At 40.1% G+C, this 22,739-nt stretch overlaps 1 protein-coding gene across 1 annotated transcript in view; it reads left to right on the top strand.

Moving 5' to 3' along the window:
- LOC112105748 (potassium voltage-gated channel subfamily KQT member 1-like) overlaps positions 1–22,739 on the top strand; it is a 582,419-nt gene that overhangs the window by 291,114 nt on the left and 268,566 nt on the right. Inside the window, exons 5-6 of the mRNA XM_026652211.1 lie at positions 2,318–2,358; positions 12,063–12,124. Of these exons, the coding sequence (XP_026507996.1) occupies positions 2,318–2,358; positions 12,063–12,124 (103 nt within the window). The remainder of the gene's footprint in view (positions 1–2,317; positions 2,359–12,062; positions 12,125–22,739) is intronic.

Genomic DNA, 22,739 nt, shown 5'->3' with positions numbered 1-22,739 from the left:
ACATGTGGGAATGGTTTCAAACAGCAGCACCCTCATTTCCCATACCAAGGACCCATTGGGTTGGCCATTTAAAATGGGTTTGCAGTGTAAAAGGAGGGGCTGCGGTTTCTGGGTTAACATGCAGCACAAACCCAACTACTCCCCCCCCCCCACACACACACCCCCCCATCCCTCGGGGATCACCACTCCCCCCCCCCCCCCCACCGCGTGGCTAACAGCGGGGAACATTTCTGTTCAGCCGAGCAGGAATGGGCACCTCTGAATGTCCCCTTAATAAAATCACCCCATTTCAACCAGGTGACCGTGAATGATATCACTCTCCTGAGAATAACAAAGAGAGATAAGGAATGGATGTTGTCTGCATGCCAGCAAACACCGGGACCATACGTGCTACTGGCCTAGCGTGGTAAAGTGTCCTACCATGGCGGACGGGATAAGGCAGCCCTCCCCAGAAACCTTTTGCAAAGGCTTTGGGAGTACATGAAGGAGGGCTTTCTGGAGATGTCCCCGGAGGATTTCCGCTCCATCCCCATACACGTTAACAGACTTTTCCAGTAGCTGTACTGGCTGCAATTGCCAGGGCAAATTAATCATTAATCATTAAACACACTTGCTTTTAAACCATGCGTAATATTTACAAAGGTACACTCACCAGAGGTCCCTTGTGTGCCCTCAAGGTCTGGGAGCACGCCTTGGGTGAGTTCGGGGGTTACTGGTTCCAGGTCCATGGTGATAAACATATCCTGGCTGTTGGGGAAACCGGATTCTCCGCTTCCTTGCTGTGAGCTCTCTTCATTGTCTTCATCATCATCTTCCTCGTACCCCGAACCCGCTTCCCTGTTGCGTGTTTCTCCATTGACGGAGTCAAAGCACACGGCTGGGGTAGTGGTGGCTGCACCCCCTAGCATCGCATGCAGCTCCGCGTAGAAGCGGCATGTTTGCAGCTCTGCTCCGGACCTTCCGTTTGCCTCTCTGGCTTTGTGGTAGGCTTGCCTTAGCTCCTTAATGTTCACGCGGCACTGCTGTGCGTCCCTGTTATGGCCTCTGTCCTTCATGGCCTTTGAGACTTTTTCTAATATTTTGCCATTTCATTTACTGCTACGGAGTTCAGCTAGCACTGATTCGTCTCCCCATATGGCGAGCAGATCCCGTACCTCCCATTCGGTCCATGCTGGAGCTCTTTTGCGATCCTGGGACTCCATCATGGTTACCTGTGCTGATGAGCTCTGCGTGGTCACCTGTGCTCTCCACGCTGGGCAAACAGGAAATGAAATTCAAATGTTCGCGGGGCTTTTCCTGTCTACCTGGTCAGTGCATCTGAGTTGAGAGCGCTGTCCAGAGCGGTCACAATGAAGCACTGTGGGATAGCTCCCAGAGGCCAATAACGTTGAATTCCGTCCACACTACCCCAAATCCAACCCGCATAGGCCGATTTTAGCACTAATCTCCTCGTCGGAGGTGGAGTAAAGAAACCGGTTTAAAGGGCCCTTTAAGTAAAAAAAAAAAAGGGCTTCGTCGTGTGGACGTGTCCAGGCTTAATTCGATTTAACACTGCTAAAGTCGACCTAAACTCGTAGTGTAGACCAGGCCTCTGACTCTCCATGGTTGGGAGAAATCATTATTTCACCTGTGCTTGCCTGTCTATCTGAATCTCCTCTTCTTCCCCTTTCCTTTCCCACAATTACTCCTTTGGCTTGCTTAATTTTCTGTCACATACTTTCTCAACTATTGAATCAATCATGTGAAATTTTGCCTTAAAAATGTACTTCTCGCTTTCAGCATAGGTTTTTCTTTGTAATGCCTTGAGGAATTACTGAGGACACCAGAACCAGATCTTTCACCCACTGAGGCCTGTGGCAAAATTCCTATTGAGCAGGATAAGGTCCACTTATTCAAAATAAAATGATTTAAAAAAAAACCACCCTGTCTCTGTGTGATTCAGGGAACAGTTATGAATATTATTAAGAAGCCATTTTATCTGGATAGTCATAGTTACTGGATTCAGTGCAATACAGGTCTAAATTGCTTTAGCTATAAAACAAAAACAGAAGAAATAAGTAAAATATCAGTGTTCATGAAAACCACAGTAACAATGCAGCTTCATTACAACAAACAACAATGTATAAAGGGCGAGACTGCTGACTGTATGTAAATCTAGTCATGCAAGACCAGCATTTTCACTTGCCTTGCTGTTGGTTTAAAACTACTGTTCTTTTGCATGTAAAATATGCATGTATACTATTCCAAGCAGCAAACAATAAGTTGTTTGATAATTCTGCTGCTGGCAAACTAAAATGATTGTCTGTTTTCTTTTCAGACTGGATCATTCCTTAGGGAAGCCTGGCCTTTTTCTTCCAGGTATGATGACTATATATTTTTTATAAAATGAATGGCTCTGTCATTCAGTAGAAATAACTGTTGGTAGAATAATGTAGACCAATCATACAGTCAATTGCTGGATGCAGTTAATAGGCCCAGTACAGCTGCAGAAGGATTGCTACTTGGCATTCATGTAGGGCTGCTGGAATTAAACAGAAACTGAGTACAGCTGTTAAAAATGTGTACACGGGCAAAGATGCCTGAAAACTTCTCCTACTATAAGATTTGCCATACCAAACTGCTTTCTAAACCATTTGTGGCTGGGTTTGGATATATATCGTTTACACTTAAAAAGGTCTCTTCCTTTTAGAAAGATTCTATGGGCTTGGATTTAGGATCAACATTTTCAAAAGCACCTAAGTCTTATTTTTACAAAGTGACTTTAGGCACTCAGAAGCATCAGTCTCACTGAAAGTCAATGGGATTTAGGATTCTGAGTGTCTGAGTTACTTTTGAAAATGTGACTTAAGCTCCTAAATCACTTAGGTGTTTTTGAACATTTTTACCCATATTACCCTATAGTTAAAATGAAAAATAACACAAGAAACAGTAATATCTCTCAAAATGGAAGAAACTTTTAAAGTCTGACCACTGCAGGGGACCTGCAGCAAAGTGGAATACACAGTATGCATTTCTGCCTCATAGCTAAACTGTTGTTTGGGCTGTAGGGAAAAAAATTGGCTAGCTTGCACACATTTATGTATGTTTGCACCCTGAGTTATATTTTTTTAAAGTGCAGTGTGCAAGCTGAGTTTTAGAAAATTTTGTGAGGCTTCAGGGTTTTGTTTTGTTTTTTTGTTTTTTACTTTGGGTTTAATATTACCAGATTAGAGCTATAATTTGTATTACTTGAACATAGCATTGGAGGTGACTGAAATATGTTTTATGAGACAGCTTTTTGTATCTAAGGCAGAGAGCGAGAGAGACATTTGACTGTAAAGAGCATAACTGTGAGATAACATTCCAAGGAATTTGTGAAGCTGGGTACTCTCCATCTATGCTTGATTAAGCATCAGATCCCACAGTCAAGGCTACTAAAGTTTAGTCCCTAAATCCTAGCTCCTTCAACCTATTTTGCCTATTTGGATGATCTCAAATAGCTTTAGGGATTTAAACAAGTGTTGAAATAAAGCCGTTTGGGGCCAAACCTGCCCCAGTGGCTGTCTGGGAGCTGTAATCAGCTCCATTCCAGGCAGTTCGCAAGCAGATACTACATTAGAAGCAAAGAATTTTCAGGGAAGAGTGGGGCCTGTAAGGTATCCCTGGATTACCAGCAGCCCTCAGGCTTGGCAGTGAGACCCTACGCTAGTGACATGGTCTGAAAACCCCATCCTGGAGAGTGGGGAGCAGTGGGGGGATTTCAATTCAAACTAGGGTCTGCTACAATTTTTTGTAATGAAAAATCTTGCCCTTCATTTTGCATTTATATTTTATTTGTCTTTGGAGAACGTATTAGTTTACACAAATATCCAGTAATACAAAGAAAAATTCTGGTAAGTCCATCTTCAGACCTGATTATGATGCACAGCCTTATTTGAGAGCAGACTTAGGATCACCAGGGCTCCTGGAGATATTTTATGCAAGTGATGCTTGCTGTTCCAGACAAGAACATTGCAGCCCCATCACTTAAACAGCTTCCTCTGCTAATCCATTCTTGGAACAGCCTTAGTGCTGAACGGCTGCTCTGAGACAACTTTTCCAGAAGTAACCATCTTTCAAAGGTGATGCTGCCAAGAATGACGCCACTCGCCATAGCCTGCCAGCTCTACACAGTTATGCCACTTGCAGGCAGATATGACAGCGCCCACAGGGGAGCTGGCAGCATCATAAATATCAACTGGAGAGGGGGGAAACTGGAGATGGTTCCTAATTGTCTCAGTTATGAGTTTGCAAGACAAAGAGCAGAAATGATCTGATCTACATCTTATTTTATCTGACCCTCTCCCTAAGTTCAAGAATGATGGGTAGGTCCAGATACAGTAAATAGTTCCAGATTTCACCCACCTCATTTTGTGTACTGGGTGACTTTAGTTTTGCAAAACTAAAACCAGAAGTGTTTTTGATTTCAGCCCTATTTTATTCAACAACATTCAGGTGAACTCAGCTAAATGGTTGTCGCTTGGCCCCTTTCTGATACTGACAGACACTCGCACTTTCCCATCCCCTCTGAGATGCCTGAATTTTCAGAGGCATGGCTGGCCAGTCTTGCACTAAAAAGGAACTTTTAAACAGTGCATTCTTCACAAGCAAAGACATTGCTGAGAATCTCCCTCATCAGCAATATCGGTGTATTCTCTAGTCTGTTGGATTTTTTGCATTCATAGCTGGCAAAGAAACGAGAAATAAAAATGCAGGGAAAATCAAAGTATTGAAAAGAAAAATACAAAAAGAATGTTGCCTTCCCAATGACTTCTTTGTGGTTTATTACCAGCTTTATTCAAAGAATCTTAAGGTCTGATATAAAGCCCATTGAAGTCAATAGCAATGTTTCGATTGACCGCAATGAGCTTCAGATCAGACATCTTTTGAATCTCTGTTGTCAATACTGACAACACTATACATGGTGTGATACTATAGATCTAGTTTTAGATTCACTAGTGAATGACATAAACATTGACAAGATAGTACAGATACATGATAGAAATAGTTTGTGTTAATTAGAAGTAATTATTGGCTGTTTTCACTCAAAATTCCTTAAAGACTAGAAATTTTAAAAAGCCAAAGAATATATTTTATTAAAGATAATGCTCAGTCACCTGGATAATTAATGGTCAAATTTTGAAAAGTGCCTAAGTCCCATTTTCAAAGTGAAATTGGAGATTCAGTAATATTTACTAAACAAAACAAACACCTATAAGATGGTACAAATAATAAAATGTAAAACAGTAACAAGCCACCTTCTGCACCTAATGAAATTCAGTGGTTTTGAATGCAACTTCAGAGAATCCCCATGGCCGTTCAGGAGCACAGGGGAAGAATAATGCCACAAAAGATTCAGTGTTTGGGTTCAAATAAATATCCAAAGGTTGGTGCCTCATCAGACCTGCCTGTGTGTGTGCAACACAACCGGAAATCTCACCAGAAACAGGCTTTCTTGTGAGATTTTGGGCACTTCTTCCTGCTTTTGGGTGGACTTAGCAGGAGTTTCTTATTTTGTGTCATTCTGTTTCCAGCCAGTAACTGGAAGTGGGAAAGAAGAATCTTTCAGAAGCTTAATAAATATTCCTCTATCATACCCCCCCTTAGATTGGAAAAGAGGAGGCTAAGGGAGGATATGATAGAGGTATACAAAATCATGAGTGGTGTGGAGAAAGTGAATAAGGAAAAGTTATTTACTTGTTCCCATAATATAAGAACTAGGGGACACCAAATGAAATTAATGGGCAGCAGGTTTAAAACAAATAAAAGGAAGTTCTTCACACAGTGCACAGTCAACCGGTGGAGCTCCTTGCCTGAGAAGGTTGTGAAGGCTAGGACTATAACAGGGTTTAAAAGAGAACTAGGTAAATTCATGGAGGTTAAGTCCATTAATGGCTATTAGCCAGGATGGGTAAGGAATGGTGTCCGTAGCCTCTGTTTGTCAGAGGGTGGAGATGGATGGCAGGAGAGAGATCACTTGATCATTACCTGTTAGGTTCACTCCCTCTGGGACACCTGGTATTGGCCACTGTCGGTAGACAGGATACTGGGCTGGATGGACCTTTGGTCTGACCCAGTATGGCCATTCTTATGTCTTATGTTCTTAAATGTGTTCGGATCAATTTGGCTTTTAAAATGGGTTAATATATGGGAATGGGAGTCAGTGTTTCTTTAAGTACTGTTTTACACACACACACCCCCAATAAAGATGAGGAAAGTGGGATCAAAAAGAAATCTGCCAGCAGAGAGAAAAAGCCCTTTAAGCAGACATCATTTTATATAGATACAGGCTGTTCTCCATCTTGCCTCTGAATGTGTTTTTCACTTCTGGGTGAAATTAGTTCCCTTGCAGAAACAACGACTATGCACCACTTAAGTCCCATTTTCAAAACTAGATGGGAGCCTATTCACCACTTACCTTGTCCCGCTACATATGGTCAAATTTCACCCCCTTTAAATAGTTACTAAGGATACGTACAGTATTTCATATTAAATTAGTCCCATCGTTATTTTATAAACATTGTTATGACTTCATGGCCAAATACTGGCATCCGCACATTCTGGAGAAGGTGCAGAAATACAACACAGCTATGTAACAAAATCCAATGTACTTCTGTTCTGCGTCTCAGTTGAAGAAGGGGTCAAGATTACTTAAATTATGACCAAAATGATCTAATCACTAAGCCCTAGATAATTTTCTTATCTATTATTTTAGAGATCCCAGATGTAAAAGAACAAATCTTTACAGGTACAGCAGTCTACCTGTATGGACTTTTAATTGCTTTAAAGAAGACAGAAAAGTGTGGTGTCTTCTATTAGCCCATTTCACTCCCAGTGACCCACAGTAGTGTGCTGGGCTTGATATATTTTCCTGAGATTTTGAGGTGCCTTTTGCAGTCTGGGCTACTCCACAGGTCACCCAGCTCAAATTCTCCCTTTTCTACCTTTAGAAAAATACTTCAAAATAGATATGAAAAAATCTCTAACAACTTCATAATTTATAAAGCAATAGTTTGAGATGTGCTAAAAATTGAGTCTGATCGCTTACCCTGTGAAAATGCAACAGATCACTTCCAGCTCAAATCATTTTCAGGCAGTTTGGCAGGAATTCATGTACTGAGTTACTACCCATAAGTATTTTTTCTCACTAATAAAAGAAACAAACATATTTTAACGTTCTTGTACATTATGTTCTGATGTGATATGGCATAGTACTTTAGTAAATAGTAACCTAAAAAAAGTCATCTTCTTCCATTTCACTTGTTCTTTTGCTCTTCCTCATTTTAGATGTGACATTCACTATTCCCTTGCAGAAAATGTTTCATAAGTGTTTCAATGATTTAATCTGTTCAATTTTTGGGTGACCAACTTGAGATTTCTTGTTCCTGGTTTTCATCAGTAGGAGCTGTGACTGGTCTGCACCTCTGAAAATAAAGAACAAGGTATCTCAAATTGTGCACTAAAAACGGGTGGTACCCCAGATTAGCGAACACTTCTGGAAATGTTATCTTACTTTTTTAAAAAAGTACTGTATGTGTGTATGTGGGGGGGGTGAATTTAGGGTTGCCAACTTTCTAATCACAGAAAACCGAACACCCTTGCCCCGCCTCCGGCCCCAGGTCCTTCTCCTGCCCCTTCTCTGAGGCCCTGCTCACTCCATCGCCCCTCCCTCCATCACTCACTCTCCCCCAACCTCACTCATTTTCACTGGGCTGGGGCAGGAGGTTGGGGTGTGGGAGGGGGTGAGGGCTCTGGCTGGGGGTGCAGGCTCTGGGGTGGGGCTGGGTGGGTTTGGGGTGCAGGAGGGGGCTTCAGACTGGGGCCGAGGGGTTCAGAGTGCGGGAGGGGCTCAGGGCTGGGGTAGGGGATGCAGGCTTCGGCTGAGGTGTGGGCTTCGGGGTGGGACCAGGATGAGATGTTTGGGGCTCAAGAGGGGGCTCTGGGCTGGGACAGGGGGATGGGGTGTGGGCTCTGGGAGGGAGTTAAGAGTGTAAGAGGGGGTTTTGACCTGGGAAAGGAGGCTAGGATGTGGGAGAAGGTTGGGATGTGGGCTCCGGCCAGGCAATGCTTATCTCAGATGGCGGGGCTAAGGCAGGCTTCATGCCTACCCTGGCTCCACATGGCTCCCGGAAGCAGATGGCATGTCCGGCTCCTAGGCTTAGGGACGGGCGGCCAGGGGTCTCTGTGCGCTGCCCACAGGTGCTGCCCTCACAGCTCCCATTGGCCGTGGTTCCCAGCCAATGGGAGCTGCGGAGCCAGCGCTCGGGGCAGGGGCAGCATGTGGAGCCCCCGTGACTGACCCTGCGCCTAGGAGCGAGACATGCTGCCGCCTCTGGGAGCCGCGCGGAGCCAGGGCAGGCAGGGAGCCTGCCTTAGCCCCGCTGCGCCACCAACTGGACTTTTAATGGCCAGGTCAGCGGTGCTGACCGGAGTCGCCAGGGTCCCTTTTCAACTGGGCGTTCCAGTCAAAAAACAGTTGCCTGGCAAACCTAGAGGAAGAGCACATCAAGGGGCAGCAATTTATATAATAATGATAAAGTCTAGAAATGAACTGGATGACTCAAAAGATATTCTCTCTCAATCTGATTGTACAGGATGCTTCCTATTGTACATCTACAAGTGTTTTACCTAGTCTACATTTAAATAGAGTAAGTGATAGGCATTTATCATGTTCCTAGGAAGATTACCCCACTATCTGATATTGACTAGCATCAGGAAGTCTTTCCTGATATTTAGCTTAAATTTTCCTTATGTAATTTCATCCCATTATACTTAATTATACTCCCCTCTTCATAATGATCTTCTCCCTTTTTTGTGTGTGTTTATGCACTTCGCATATATATTTGTAAAGTGTTAATATTTGTGTGAGCCAATATATTACCATATATTACACACACAAAAAACCCACCCAGCAACCAACCCTACATTAAAAGAATGTTACTTAAGTTACAAAGTAAAAAACACAAAAGTTAAGAAGTTTCAGGTTTACAGTTGTTTGTCCAACCTTTTCCTACTATTTACAAAGGCAAATAATCTAGTATGCAGAAGAAGGAATGGGAGGATGAAATACTATATTTTGAAAAGACTGTAGAAGAATACTATAAAAACAAGACAGAAATGAAATACATTAGAACAGTGTTATTTGAGCTAGTGCCCATCCTTCTGCCACAAGGCTTCCCAGATTGACTACACACCCAGTTTACTTTTATGAAAAGACTGCAGCGTTTATTAGAGGGCAATACTTATAAATTACAGCTGAAATACCTAACTAAATGGAGGCTAACCAGAAGCAGGAAAGATTGCTGCCTTCTGTGAGATATAGAGCATGCATGTCAGAAAAGTGAAAGCCATGCCACAGCTGACTGAGCATTGCATGACATGTTTTTCACTTCACTTGAGAGGAATGCCACAAAATAGCTGCACCCCCGTCCAACTGTTTGTCTAAGCAATTCCTGTTTTCTTGTTTTCTCTCCTACATAATGGACTGGAGTAGTTAAAATGAGAAATATTATTAACTTGTTTAGTTTTTGTTTGGATAGCTTGTGCATAGATGAATTGTGTAATTAGAGCTGGTTAGGAAATTATTTTTCCCAGGAAAATTTTCAACATTTTTTTAAATTAATTTTGATCAAACATTTTCTTCAGATTTGGCGGAGTTTTGCAGAAACCCCAAAAAATGATTGTTGTGGGGGGTTCAGCAAGTGAAAACTGGAAAATATGGGCTCAAAACCCACAAAAAATCAGTATTTTGATTGCCAAAAATTGCACTTTTTCAATTAAAATTCAAAATATGATGTTGACATAAAATTTCTGTTTCAACAAAAAACTCTCTTCCATACAAAAACAGGTTTTGAGGGAAACATTTCTACCAGTTCTATGTGTAACCCATTGATTAAGTTGTGAACCCAGAGTTCCCTCCTGAATGTTAGAAATGCACATAGCATCTCTGCCTCTGGATTTCATCTGATCTAAAAGCTGTGTAAAGTTTCCTATAGCCTGTTGACTTGTGCCTTTGAAGATGGTCATGTGCAATTCTACCAAAAAGTATTTACTCTGTAAAGATGTTTAAAATATAAATGGGGTCTTGCCTACTTGAGATGGGTAGGAAGTTAAGATTTGGGATATAGAGCTCTGATCTCCCCACTTCTATTCAACCACACCCCAAGGGATTGTGAAGCACAGATTTAGAAAACATGCATATTTGTCCTAATACACATGGGGGAATGTCAGGATTCTACATACTTGCAATTTAATGCATAGGCTGCTGGGTACCTATCAAATCCGCAAATTCCACTTTTGGTGGAGATGAGCCAAACCAGGATCCTGAATCTGTCTCTTCAAGTTTCAGAGGTTTATGAGTTCTTAAACTAATGAGTTGTCCAAATAGCACAAATCTCTGGATCCAGCCAGGCCACTCTGCCCACAAAATGCCTCCAACCGTATTTGTGTTGTCTACTTCTGGGGAAAGATTGGTGACCTGCTAGCTACCTCCCCAGTTTCTTTGATAAAACTTCTCTCCTATCTAATATCTTCAGAAGGCTGCAGGCAGGGCCATTGCCCTCCTAAAATCTCGGCGTGTCTTCGGGGGGAGAGGGGCGGCCAATAAGTATCCCTCCTCCCAAACTCACAATACTAGAACATTGCACAAGAACTGCTCCCTGCTGTGGCCACCCACACTAAGAAAAATGGGTCAGCATAGCTTCTGTTCAACTGTTTGGCGCAGCCATTCAGGCAATTATAACCAAATAGAGGGTGGCTTCTGGGCCAAACCTCAAACAACCAATCCAGCTCAACGTGTGAAAAAGGAATGTAAACGTGTGAAAAAGTCACATTTCTAATAGCAAACTGTTTGAATGCATGTTTTCCATCAGAAATTTACAACGTTTTGCTTTTGTTGTGTGAAAAAAAAATCACTAATTTGAAAGCAAGCATTTTAGTTCATTGGGTGAAAATGTCAGAAGTGCCTAAGTCCCATAGACTTAAGCTCCTAAGTCACTTAATTGACGCATGGAAATTTAGGGCTGGAAAGGACCACAAGAGGCCATCTAGTTCAGCCCACCGAGCTGAAGTAAAACCAAGTATAGCTAGCTAGGGAGGCCATTTGTCTGGTTTTAAGCCACACAGTCCTAGTCCATGGAGCACTGTCCCTGTCCGGTATGGACTTAGCACCCAACGTGCCTTTGTCCACTGAAAAGGAGGGGGAAGAGGAATCGACTGGATGCAGGAAGGCAGGGACAGGGGTGGGGGTGCAGATGGGGATAGAGACAGGGGAGATGCCTTCATGTGAAGTGAAGCAGGTGGAGACGGGCTCACGCAGGCGGGGACAGGGATGTCTTGTATTCTGGGGATGTGCTAATGGCCGCTGTATACCTAGCCGATCCATGATAGGTGTTAGGTGCTTTTGAAATTTTTACCCATTATGAATATTTTTTGCAGCTCATAATATAATTATTATTTCTGATTTGTTACTGTAGTGCTTAGAAGTCCCAACCAAGAATTGTGGCCCCACTGTGCTAGACACTGTACAAACACAAGAGACAGGCCCTGCTTTGAACAGTTTCCACTTTTAAGTACCAATCCTTCAATTCAAGATCAGGGCCAACACAGGCAAGACAGAAAAAGGGTAGGAAGAGAAATGAGGACAAAGAAAGGTATAATGACTTGCCCAATGTCTTAGCTGGGAATAGAGCCCAGGTCTCCTAAATCCCAGGTCAGTGTCTTGTCAACTGGACTATACTGCCTGTCACATTTATAAACGTGAAGATATAATATGTGTTCTTATATAAAAGTATGCATGACTGTATAGTTAATATGCACAGATTGTGTAAGTGGTACATATAGACATATGTACACACACCATATTACATGTGTACCCAATCCCTCTTTCACTCATACAGTCTATGAAATAAAAATTACTTGTTGCACTCATCAATATCACCCTAACTTTTTACTAGCTTCTATTTTGCTTTAAATCCAATTAAATATACTTCTTAGTTTCAGCTTATTCTTTGTCTAATGACTGTCACAATTTTTTTTTCTTTTAGAAAAAGGGGTAGACAAAGGATACTATACTGTAGGAGCCAGACTGATCCGGTTAGAGGATAAGGTAAGTGTATGAAAGCTTTTTTTTTCCCCCTGGCTAATGATATCTGATCTACAGGACTGCAAGATAATATCTTTGCATGATTTACTTTAGAACTATGGGGCACCATAATAAAGAAAAATATCCTAATTTTTGTAAGGGATTTGATGAAGTTACATTCTTATGTTGTTAGCACTTTTAACCATTTAACTGCCATGCAAACTTGATTCTTGATATCAAGTAGTAATACTTTCATGTTAAAGGTAGGTCACATAAGTCTGGTAGACAAATACTGCATAGTGACAAGGTGTCTGTCATACCAGAATTAGTATATTAAAGATAATAGAGAGGCCATTATCAGCATTATTTGTAAATAGCAACAGTTGATATCTCAGTTTTATCATAGCAGACATTCTCCACTACAGCTTATTTTAACATTTGAGAGAAAGCCTGTCTGTGATCAAGGATATCCATTGGTTATGTGTGTCTCTCCCTCAAGTTGTTCATTTAGTTGTTTCTTTTTTGAATTATGTGAAGGGAGGGGGGGAAAGTTTTGGCTCTTCTTAAGAAACCACAGTGCACCTTACAAAAATTATGTCAAAATGATACAAAGGTGAAATTCCACCAGCCACCTAACATTGAAAGAACTTTATCATAATAACACGGAAATATACAATGCTGTGATCTTGGATAACTGATTTACCTAGACTTTTACTTTCTTGGACCTGAATGGGTTGTGTCTTAGAGATAATATACTTCAGGGCAAAGGAAACAATATATATTAGGTCTGGAAATATAGTATATGAAGGATATCTGTGACAATACTTCGTCAATTTGTGTGAGAAATAATTCCAAACATTAAAAGAGCGATTGCCTTACTAAATTAGTAGTATGTATGCTTCTGACTCCTCCATGTTATGAAGAAGAGAAATTAGTGTATCCTTACTGCTTCTGCCGCTGGTCCAGGCTCAAGGTTTTATTGGTAATGGCTTCAGAAATTTTAATTTGAAATTCTCAGCGGTAGCTGGCTGGAAGAGGTAGAATGGTGTAACAGATGGAATACCGTGGAACGTTCTCCCAGTGAATAACATGCTATATTGAATAATCAGCATTACAGCCCTTGTTCTTGTAGCTTAAACATATGCAAGCAAATCAAATTCTAGTAGTTTCCCAAAGGCTTTTATTTTCATCCACTTTGCATCAACATAAAAGTTTTAAGGTGGTAAAATAATGAGGGATTTACATTATCATTATAAATGTCCATTATAAGAATGTATTGCCCACCTATTGAATGGGTTTATTTTGGAACCTATTTTGCAGGGTTCTTGGAGCAGCATCTACACTAGCTCAAAAATCCATGATAAAGCCATATTAACATTGATCATATATAAATATGATTTAAATGTTGTTGCGAGCTCAGTTTCAATTGGGGTTTGGGCAAGGCCTAACTGCTTTTCTGATTGATTGATTGATTGATTCTAGCATAGCTTTTTAACTTTCCACATGTTGTATTGGAACTGCTGATTTCTATCTCTATATTTATTTTCTCCAGAACAATGAAGGGAATAAAAACATATGAAGATAATTTATTAGGTGAACCTGCAAAATGCATGCAGTGTTTCCAGCTTCCTTTATGTGCTCAGAACAAACTACAAATACAAAATAAAGGCAAGCAGTGAAGTCTGCCCCACAATGAAAGCTAAATTGTTTGCTTTTTCGGTACAGCTTAACTTTCATTCGTTGTTCATGACATCAGTCCTATCTCAAGAATGTAACTATGGTATGCAAAAAAAGACAAACCTTTCTTGTTTGCTGTTTTTTTTTTTTAAATGAGTGAATATGTTTGCATCTTTTTTGCACACAAGGCTAAAATATGTATGTTTACATAGTAGGAACAAAGTTAGGCTTCCCAGATATCCCTGTTTTAATGGGACAATAGAAACTACCACATCCTGCTGTCAAACTGCTTCCCCTCAACCGTTTTCCCATATCGCACCAATTCTTGTTTTAAATGGTTTTCCCTATGGTAAGTACTACGTACCCAAATTTGAAACAATTGGGAGTCAGGAAGGGCAAAGCAGTCTTCAGTCTCTAAGCAGAATAAATGGAGTGGGGGCATGTCTGACGTGAGGCTCCAGCTGGTAATGAAAAATGACCTGCCCCTTGGAACTTGGAAACCTTTGGGATGAAACCCATTGCCCTAGAGAAATTGTTTTAACATGCAGTCACCCGAGGCAGACATGGCAGCCTCCCAATCCAGTGACACATCTGATAAAATGACACACTTTTGGACAAAGGCTAATTGGTTTAGATTGATAAAAATGCAGCTATGGATTTTTATTTTTTATCCAATTAAAATTTTGTCTCAGTAAGCAGTTAACATGCTTCTGCTCCAGACTGATCTTTCCCACCAGCATTTTCTAGTAGATTGCTTTTACCTTTATGTACAAAAGGGGATTACACATAATTCACTCATTCAGAGGGGTGTGCATTGTTCTACACAGAGCCATAGTAATTGTTTGTTTATAATGTTTCAGAGAGAAACGAGGTATGGATGGACTTTAGTCTCTTTCATTTAAAGGTTTCTTATTGTTTTGGTTTAAGCTTCTCAACCTGCCAAGTACAGGACATAATTTAGGACAAAGACCCCAAAAAGGTGAATAAGTAACAGCAGTGCAAGAAGCTTGCAAAGATCAAAAAAACAATGGGTTCTTTTTCTTTAACATGAAAAACATTGTCTGTAACCTCAGGTTTAATCACTGTTAGTGCTTCTGAAGTAATCTTACCGTAATAAAAATGTGATAAGAACAGGTTTGTGCAGGATGGAATAGCATGTGAGTTTACAGTGAAGGAGAGTTAACGTACCCCTGCGTAACTTTGTTTAAAACACTCAAAGCCTGGTGGGAGAGGGATAAAACACATGGTGGCAGATTCCAGACAATATGTAAAACCCCCAATATGTAAAAACATTAGTGCTATGTAAGGGTTTACTACTTCATTAACATGGCATGTTGCGTAGTATAAGTTTATGCAGAACACTTTTCAACCTGCTCTTCTCAGAGTAGGTTATAAAAGGTGTATTTTGTTGTGGTGAGCATAATAACCTATTGTGGTGAATTTCATAACACAGAGATGTGAACAAGAACAAGAATGGAGCTGCTTTCCCAATGATACGTGCCAATGATATGTGCCATTTGGCCGACCCTTCCTTTAGTTCAATGGCAGGGTTTAATTTTAAATTGGGGAATGTAGCCATTGACAGATTCTTTTGAAATGCATTAGGAGGGAGATCATTTCCAAGATGATGTTCTAGAGTTGGCATTAGATTCTCTTTAAAATTGTACACTAATGCCTCTTTATGATGAAATGAGTACTATATCTTTTTCCCCAAAAAAATTAGAAACAAAAATCTCGATGTACTGTGTCAAACTGCCCAGCAACCTATAAATAAAAACAGGAGAGAAAAGAATCTACAAATGGAAGGTTAAAAGGGACAGCTGTGTTGTCTTTGAAAAAGAAATCTATTAGGTATTTTTATAATTATATGGCAGTCTTCTTTATGTGGTATTTACAGTTATGATTTACATCCATATTACCATAACTATTTCCATGCTTACCGACAACATGTGATAATGGTAGGAGCCAAAAACAACCATTTGGTAGCATTTAAAAAATGCAGAAATGCTCAGAGAAAGCAGGGCAGTAAAGTTGAACCCATCTGAGTAATGTGAGCCAGAACAAAAGCATGGTCCAAAATAAACAAATGAGGGGGTTGGATTGTGGTGGTAAGCTCTCTCTTTACCAATTTAAACAATAATTCTAAACTTGGAAGTAAAACGATGGGCTCTGAGAAGAGTGGTTTCTGTGCATCCTTCTTTTGGATAACAATAGCAAGATTGATGCTCAATGAATCTGACTCCTGCTGTAATTACATCAAGAGTCATTAAATAGTCATCATCACATTGTTTATCATGGTGGCGTCTGCAAGCACCACCATAGTTAAAGGTCTGTCAGCCTTTCCATTATAAACCCTTAATTTGTGGGGTGGGGAGGAAGGGCATAATTCAGCTGTTTAAAAAAAATTGAGGCTGAAAATTAGTGTACAACAAGTCAATTAAATCTGTTTGTGAGGGTTCAAGAATACATTAAAAATAAACCCACCAAATAAGTTTGCCAAGTTAACATTTTGGAGGGGAAGGACAATTGTGGAGTTAAATCGGGGTGGGGTTTTGTTGTTTTGGGGGTTGTGGTTTGGTTGGTGGTTTTTTTTGTTGTTGTTTGTTTTTTGTGGGTTTTTTTGGCACCCTTGTTGCTTAAATATTGATTAACATTTTATGATGAAACTTTTTACACAACTGATTTGTAATATGAGTTATTTGGTTTTGGTGTTTCAAAGAAACCAAAATAACTTAAACAGTTTGGCTGATGATGATGTGTTTGTGTCCACAATTAATGCAGTTAAACGTACCCACATTGTGCTGTTAGATCTCTAATGGAGAATGAGTAATATTGTCTATACATAGTCTCAACATATGCCACATTTGGTCCAAAGAGACAGTGTGAGAGATTTTGTGACTGTGTATTAAGAGAATACCACTAAAGTGGGCCAAATTTGACTCTTATTTACACCAGTGTAAATCCAGAGTAGATCCATTGACTGTCCTCATAGCATGAAGTAATTTGACTAAAACTAGTGCCTAATTTGAAAAAGAAATCAAAAGAAATCCACCAAATTTTGCTCTTGTTTACTTCAGTGGAGTTATTCTGGATTAACAGTGGTGTAAGTGACAGTAAATTTGGCACAAGGATTTAAACCTAAAAAGACAAGGTTCCCAGTTCTGCCCTCACTCCCTATAGAACCCCACTCAATTAATTGGGTTTGCACAGGATGTAAGCAAACGCAGACTGATGCTCCAAAAGTTCAGTATTAAGGCTGAACAGAATTCTGTTTTCACTCCACTCTACAAAAGTATTGCAGGCATCCTGATGGTGTGTGTGAATTGGTTTTCCACATATGCTGTAGTACTTAAACCCCATGGGACAGGTTAAGGACAGAATTTTAACCTGAGCTCTAACTCATGCTGATTTGATAAACTGGATCCTCAGCAATATTTAAATGTCCAGATTTTCTAGTTGACTTCTCAGTGCAGAGATCACTGTGGCAGCCTAACCTTATTTTTGGTAACTCAAAAAGGTGATTTCAATGCTTCAGAAACATTCACTGATAAACTTTGTTTGCCCATCGCCAATAGTAGGGCATGGCAAAAATACAACCCACAACAAAATTAATTCTGAAAATACTGTGCATAGGATTAAAACACCTGAGTGTTTTAACTCATTTGATTTCTGAGATTGCTGAACACCATGTAGGACAAGAAGTCTAACTGTACAGTTCCTTTAAAAGAATTTTGTTGGTTTGAAACTTTTGGATCGAGGAAGTTTTGCTGCTGTTATACTCTCAAAGGATTTATGGGAATAAATATCACTTTATTAAACTAGTGTAAATCCAGGATAACTCTGTATTGACTTCAGAGGACATAATTCATATTTATAATAGGGCAAATAAGAATTTGGCCTAGATTAGCCAATAAACAAGTTTAGAGAGAGACCAGTGTCAAGCTGCCTGTAAAACATTTCTGACCCTGACAACGAATGTTTGAAAGTAGGGACAAATGTAAGAGTTTACTTTGATAAGTACTTTGAAACAAAAGAAAGGAATGTAGATACATAATATTTTAGAGTGTACAGTTGAACTAATCAAACTTAAATCCTTCCCTTAAGGTTCCTGTTATGGAGCCTAGTTTATGGATCATTGTGAGGTATCCTTTCTGCATTGCAGTAATTTGCATCTCCATGAAGATTCCCCCCCAAATAAACATCAACATGGGAAGCACATGAGCTCTTTCTGAGTTCTATCATGAAAACTGGACAGAAATGGAATCTTCACTGCTAGTTTTGAGAACCCTGGTTTTAATCCAAAGCATAGTGAAGTCAGTGGCAGTCTGTCCTTGGAATATGGATCAGGCCCCAATTTTTTTTTTTTTTTTAAGGGAGGGTGAAGGGAAGGGTTTGACATTGTGAATTTTTATCAGTACAACATTAGAGCACCATAAATCAAATGTTAAATAATTTAGGAGTCCTATAAATGAGCATGCAAATCATTATATCTGTTCCCCTGTGGCTGTATTGTCTGTTGATTAATGTCCAGGCATAATTAGTTTGATCTCATTTACAGCAGTCTCAAAGATTGCTGTGATTAGACAGACAGTATAATCTAATTGCTTTTCTGCTATCTTGGCTGAAATTATTTCAGTGGAACCTTTTTTTCCCTCAAAAAAACTATTAATCTTGCTCATGATGTCCTGCGGCATAAAATGGGGGCTTACACAGTATACACTTGCTTAGGTCATCAAACTGATAGCTGAAAAGGCTGTGCCTACCTAAGTAAGATAAATGTACCTTTCATTTAGTGGAAATCAGTGAGAGATACCTGAAGAAGATATGTTCCATATTAACTGTGTCATTGACAAAATTGCACAAAATTGCTATAAACATTGTGAAAGATAGAAATAATTAAATGGTTTTAGAGCTGTTTATAAATAATGGAGCCCTGAGGGAATGGAATCTTTCCCGTGCAAAGTTGATTTAGGATATCTAATTCTAATCCATATCGAAGGGTCTGAACTGATTAACCTAGGGGAGAGCCTACTGTCCTACTGACTAGCCTTGGGAAATTTTACAAACTCTGATTTCTTCATATTTCAATATAGTTTTTGAGCAAATTTGATGCTTCTGAAAGTGAGATTTTAAATATATAATAATGCAAAATACAATTCAGGCTTAGCCACCCACCACCACCCCAACAACTCTGGCTCTGTCCCAATCCTGGTTTGTAGCACTCCCTGCCATTCCAGCCATGGTCTTCAATGCATGTTACCAGTTATGCTGAATGTGCTCAACCAAAATAAAGCCCAAATTTCTTACAGTTAACATAAAATTACCGATGAAAGCTACTGGTGGTAGTGAAAATAGTTTAGCATTCTACACACTGTCTGTAGTAATTGATTATGATAGCAATCAAGTACTTTTAATCAAATGCTAAGGGTCAGATTGTAACTAGCTGTAATGTGGCCATGCAGTGCAGAGAGGGACTAAGGACCCTACTCTGCCCATATGAAGCCCACATATGAGCCAGCCAGAATTTCAACCCTATGTACAAGCACAAAGTGCATGAGGAGTAGTTGGAACCACAGTTCTGGCACTAGCTCCCTACCGTTGTCTGACAGTTCTGCTGACTTAGCTCTTGCGGGGAGCATGCTGCACTGCTTACAACTATAGCAGAGTGCTCTCTCCCTATCACAACTGGAGAGCTCCAAGAAGCAGAGGGTAAATGTGACGCTGCACTCCATAATGTTTTAAGGAAATATGCTTATGAGTGTGAATATAATGTAACTAGAATATGCTTTTTGCACACAGTCTCTTGTAAGGTATCATTACAAAGCTTATAATCTACTGAGTGTGTTCATCCTATTTGTATGCATGTATCATACTTGTATCTGAAGCTAGAAATATAAAGTATAACTCTGAGGTCCTATTGTCATTGTGCAAAGTGTGGGCCATTGATGGTGGTTTAGAATCTTGATGGCTCCCATTGACTAGGATAATTGGTTGTAAATGGTCTGTTTACTTGCAAACCTTCCTGGGCAAGTGCGGGCCAGCCCTAGAAGAATGAAGGCTGGGGTCTCACAGCACATGTGACCATATCACCTGATACTGGAATCCATCTTAAACCTGGTGCTTTTCCATTTAGAGGGAGGGGTGGGGACCCAGAGAGACAAAAGATTCCCGCCTTGTGCCAAAGCTATAAAAGGGGGGCGGAACAGAACAAAGGAGGCTGCCCGTCACGAGAAAACCCCTAGTTACCAACTGAGCTGGAACTAACAAGGACTGTACCACGGGACAGGATTGGGCCCAGACTAGGAAGGAGTCTAGCCTGTGAAAGAAGCTTATTGGAACATCTCTGAGGGTGAGATTATCTGTAATCAGTTTCTTAATGAATTAGGCTTAGACTTGCGTGTTTTTGCTTTATTTTATTTGATAACTTACTTTGTTCTGTCTGTTATTACTTGAAACCACTTAAATTCTACTTTTTATACTTAATAAAATCACTTTTGTTTATTAATTAACCCAGAGTAAGTGATTAATACCTGGGGGAGCAAACAGCTGTGCATATCTCTCTATCAGTGTTATTGAGGGCAGACAATTTATGAGTTTACCCTCTATAAGCTTTGTACAGAGTAAAACAGATGTATTTGGGGTTTGGATGTCTTGGTGGTGGAGATAGGAGACCTGCTGAGCAGTTTTTGATTAAAGCCTGCAGTTTTGAGGGCGTGGACCAGACCTGGGGCAGTGTTGCAGCAGGCTAATGTGTCTGGCTCAACAAAACAGGGTCCTGGAGTCCCAAACTGGCAGGGAAAATGGGCTTAAAGGTAACTTCAGCATGTCAGGTGACAGTCCCAAGGGGGTCTCTGTGACCAAACCCATCACAGTAAGTGTATTCTGTGACCTGGAGAGGTGTACTTTGCTGCTAGCATGCATAAAATAGCTATGTAGCCTTGGCAGCATGAGCAGTGGGAGGGACTGGCTGGCTACTCCAGTGCTCCCATTTGAAACCCAAGGCATGTACTCAGGTTGATTAGCCCCTCCCACCATCTATGCCACTACAGCTACACTGCCATGGGTTTAGTGTATGGATGCTAGGTGGTGTTGGTGGCCTGTGATACACAGGAGGTCAGACTAGATGATCTGGTGATCGCTTCTGGCCTTAAGCTCTGACTCTATTTTTAGCACGCTAGCTCAATCAAGGGTAGCGCAGGTGTATCTACTTGATTGGGAAATTGCACCTCCAGGTCCAGTGCAGACATACCCTGAGACACAGAGTTTCCGAATGGGGCAGTGCAGCTCCACACCACCATTGCTGCTACTTATTTAATACTATTATTATTACTAGAGATGGGCAGAAAATTATTTTCCCATCTCATGAGAATTTTTGAGATTTCAAAAAAAAATTCCCATTTCCAATCGGGGTAAAAGTCAAGATCTTGAACATTTTTGCAAAACAAAAATCTCCCAAGAGAAAAGAAAATTCAGAGGAGGTCAATTGAAATATTTTGTTTAAATAATTTTTTAACGTTTCATTTAGATTTCAATTTTTTATATTTTTTTACATTTTCACTATAAATTAATTTACATCTCAAAATGAAAAGTTGTTTCAGACCAAAAAATTGAACTTTTTTTGTTCTGAAAATATTTAAAATGTCCCCTTTTGACAATTTTGAAACTTATTTTCAAAATGTATTCAAAATTGGAAATTTATTGAAACTAATCCTGTCTCACGAGCGGTTTCAATTTTGATTAATTGGCATTTTCCAAAAAAAAAACCCTCAAAATTCTTGACCAGCTCAAATTATTATGAATTATTATTAAGTAATTTAACTCTCAAAATTATTTCCAAAAATATTAATTTTAAGTCATTTGTAATTATTTAGGGTTGCATCCTGCAAGTGCTCCTCCTAAAACTGGTTGGAATTGTTCCAAAAGAATGTTTTTCCATCAGAAAGTGCCAGTTCATCAAAAGTTAAATGATTAGTGGAAACATGTCACCTGCTACGAAAAATCATTTTGAAACAAAAATTGAATATGCGTGTTTCAATTTTCCATTTTGAAACCCTTTTTGAAAGCTGAAATAAGAATGAAATGTTTTGATTATGTCCAGGAGAAATGTTTTGATTGAACCAAAATGAATTTATTTGTTTCTTTATTTATTTTATTTATTTCGGTTTGCAGGATATTTTGATTCCACCCCCTGTTGTGGAGTAGAAGATATTTTGAAATCACAGAACTCTTTCCTGAACAAAAAAGTCTGGTTCCTGCACAGCTCTAGCTCCACCCACAGAACTCCTTTCAAAATTATGTGGCCTCTCTGCACAGAGCCCTTTCAGGATCAGTAATTAAAATGACAGCACTTGCTTATTTATTTGAGTGCCAGATTTTTAAAGCATTGGCCTCTTGTTGCACCAGCTGGAAGAAATATAATTGCCAAATCCACATTTTAATTAAACTAATAGCTATTTGTACTTGCAGTTGAATTTATGCATTTTTTGCAAGTACATTTTAGGGTATGAGTTTTTGGAATTAGTCCCTGAGGCCTGGTCTACACTAACCCCCCAATTCGAACTAAGATATGCAACTTCAGCTATGTGAATAACGTAGCTGAAGTCGACGTACCTTAGTTCGAACTTACCGCGGTCCAGACGCGGCAGGCAGGCTCCCCCGTCGACTCTGCATACTCCTCTCACCGAGCAGGATTACCGGAGTCGATGGCGAGCACTTCTGGGTTCGATTGCCTGCCGCCGAACCAGCGCGTAAGTATAGACGTACCCTGAGTGTCTGTAATGGATTTTATCATTATTAATTGTAACTGCATAGATACATTGTGACAAAAAGTACAGGAAATATGGTTGTGCAGTACATGTTAGAAAATTACTTAACCTTATAAAAAGAGTTTTGAACAGGAGTTCTGTGATGGTCCACTCCAAAGTGTATACAGTTTAAGAATTAATTTCCATGTTCTTATATG

Source organism: Terrapene carolina, unplaced genomic scaffold (assembly GCF_002925995.2).
Source record: "Terrapene carolina triunguis isolate 2854851 unplaced genomic scaffold, T_m_triunguis-2.0 Scaffold112, whole genome shotgun sequence".
Lineage (NCBI taxonomy): Eukaryota > Metazoa > Chordata > Testudines > Emydidae > Terrapene > Terrapene triunguis.
Note: the sequence above shows the minus strand (reverse complement) of the source record. Positions and strands in the feature narration are given on the sequence as shown.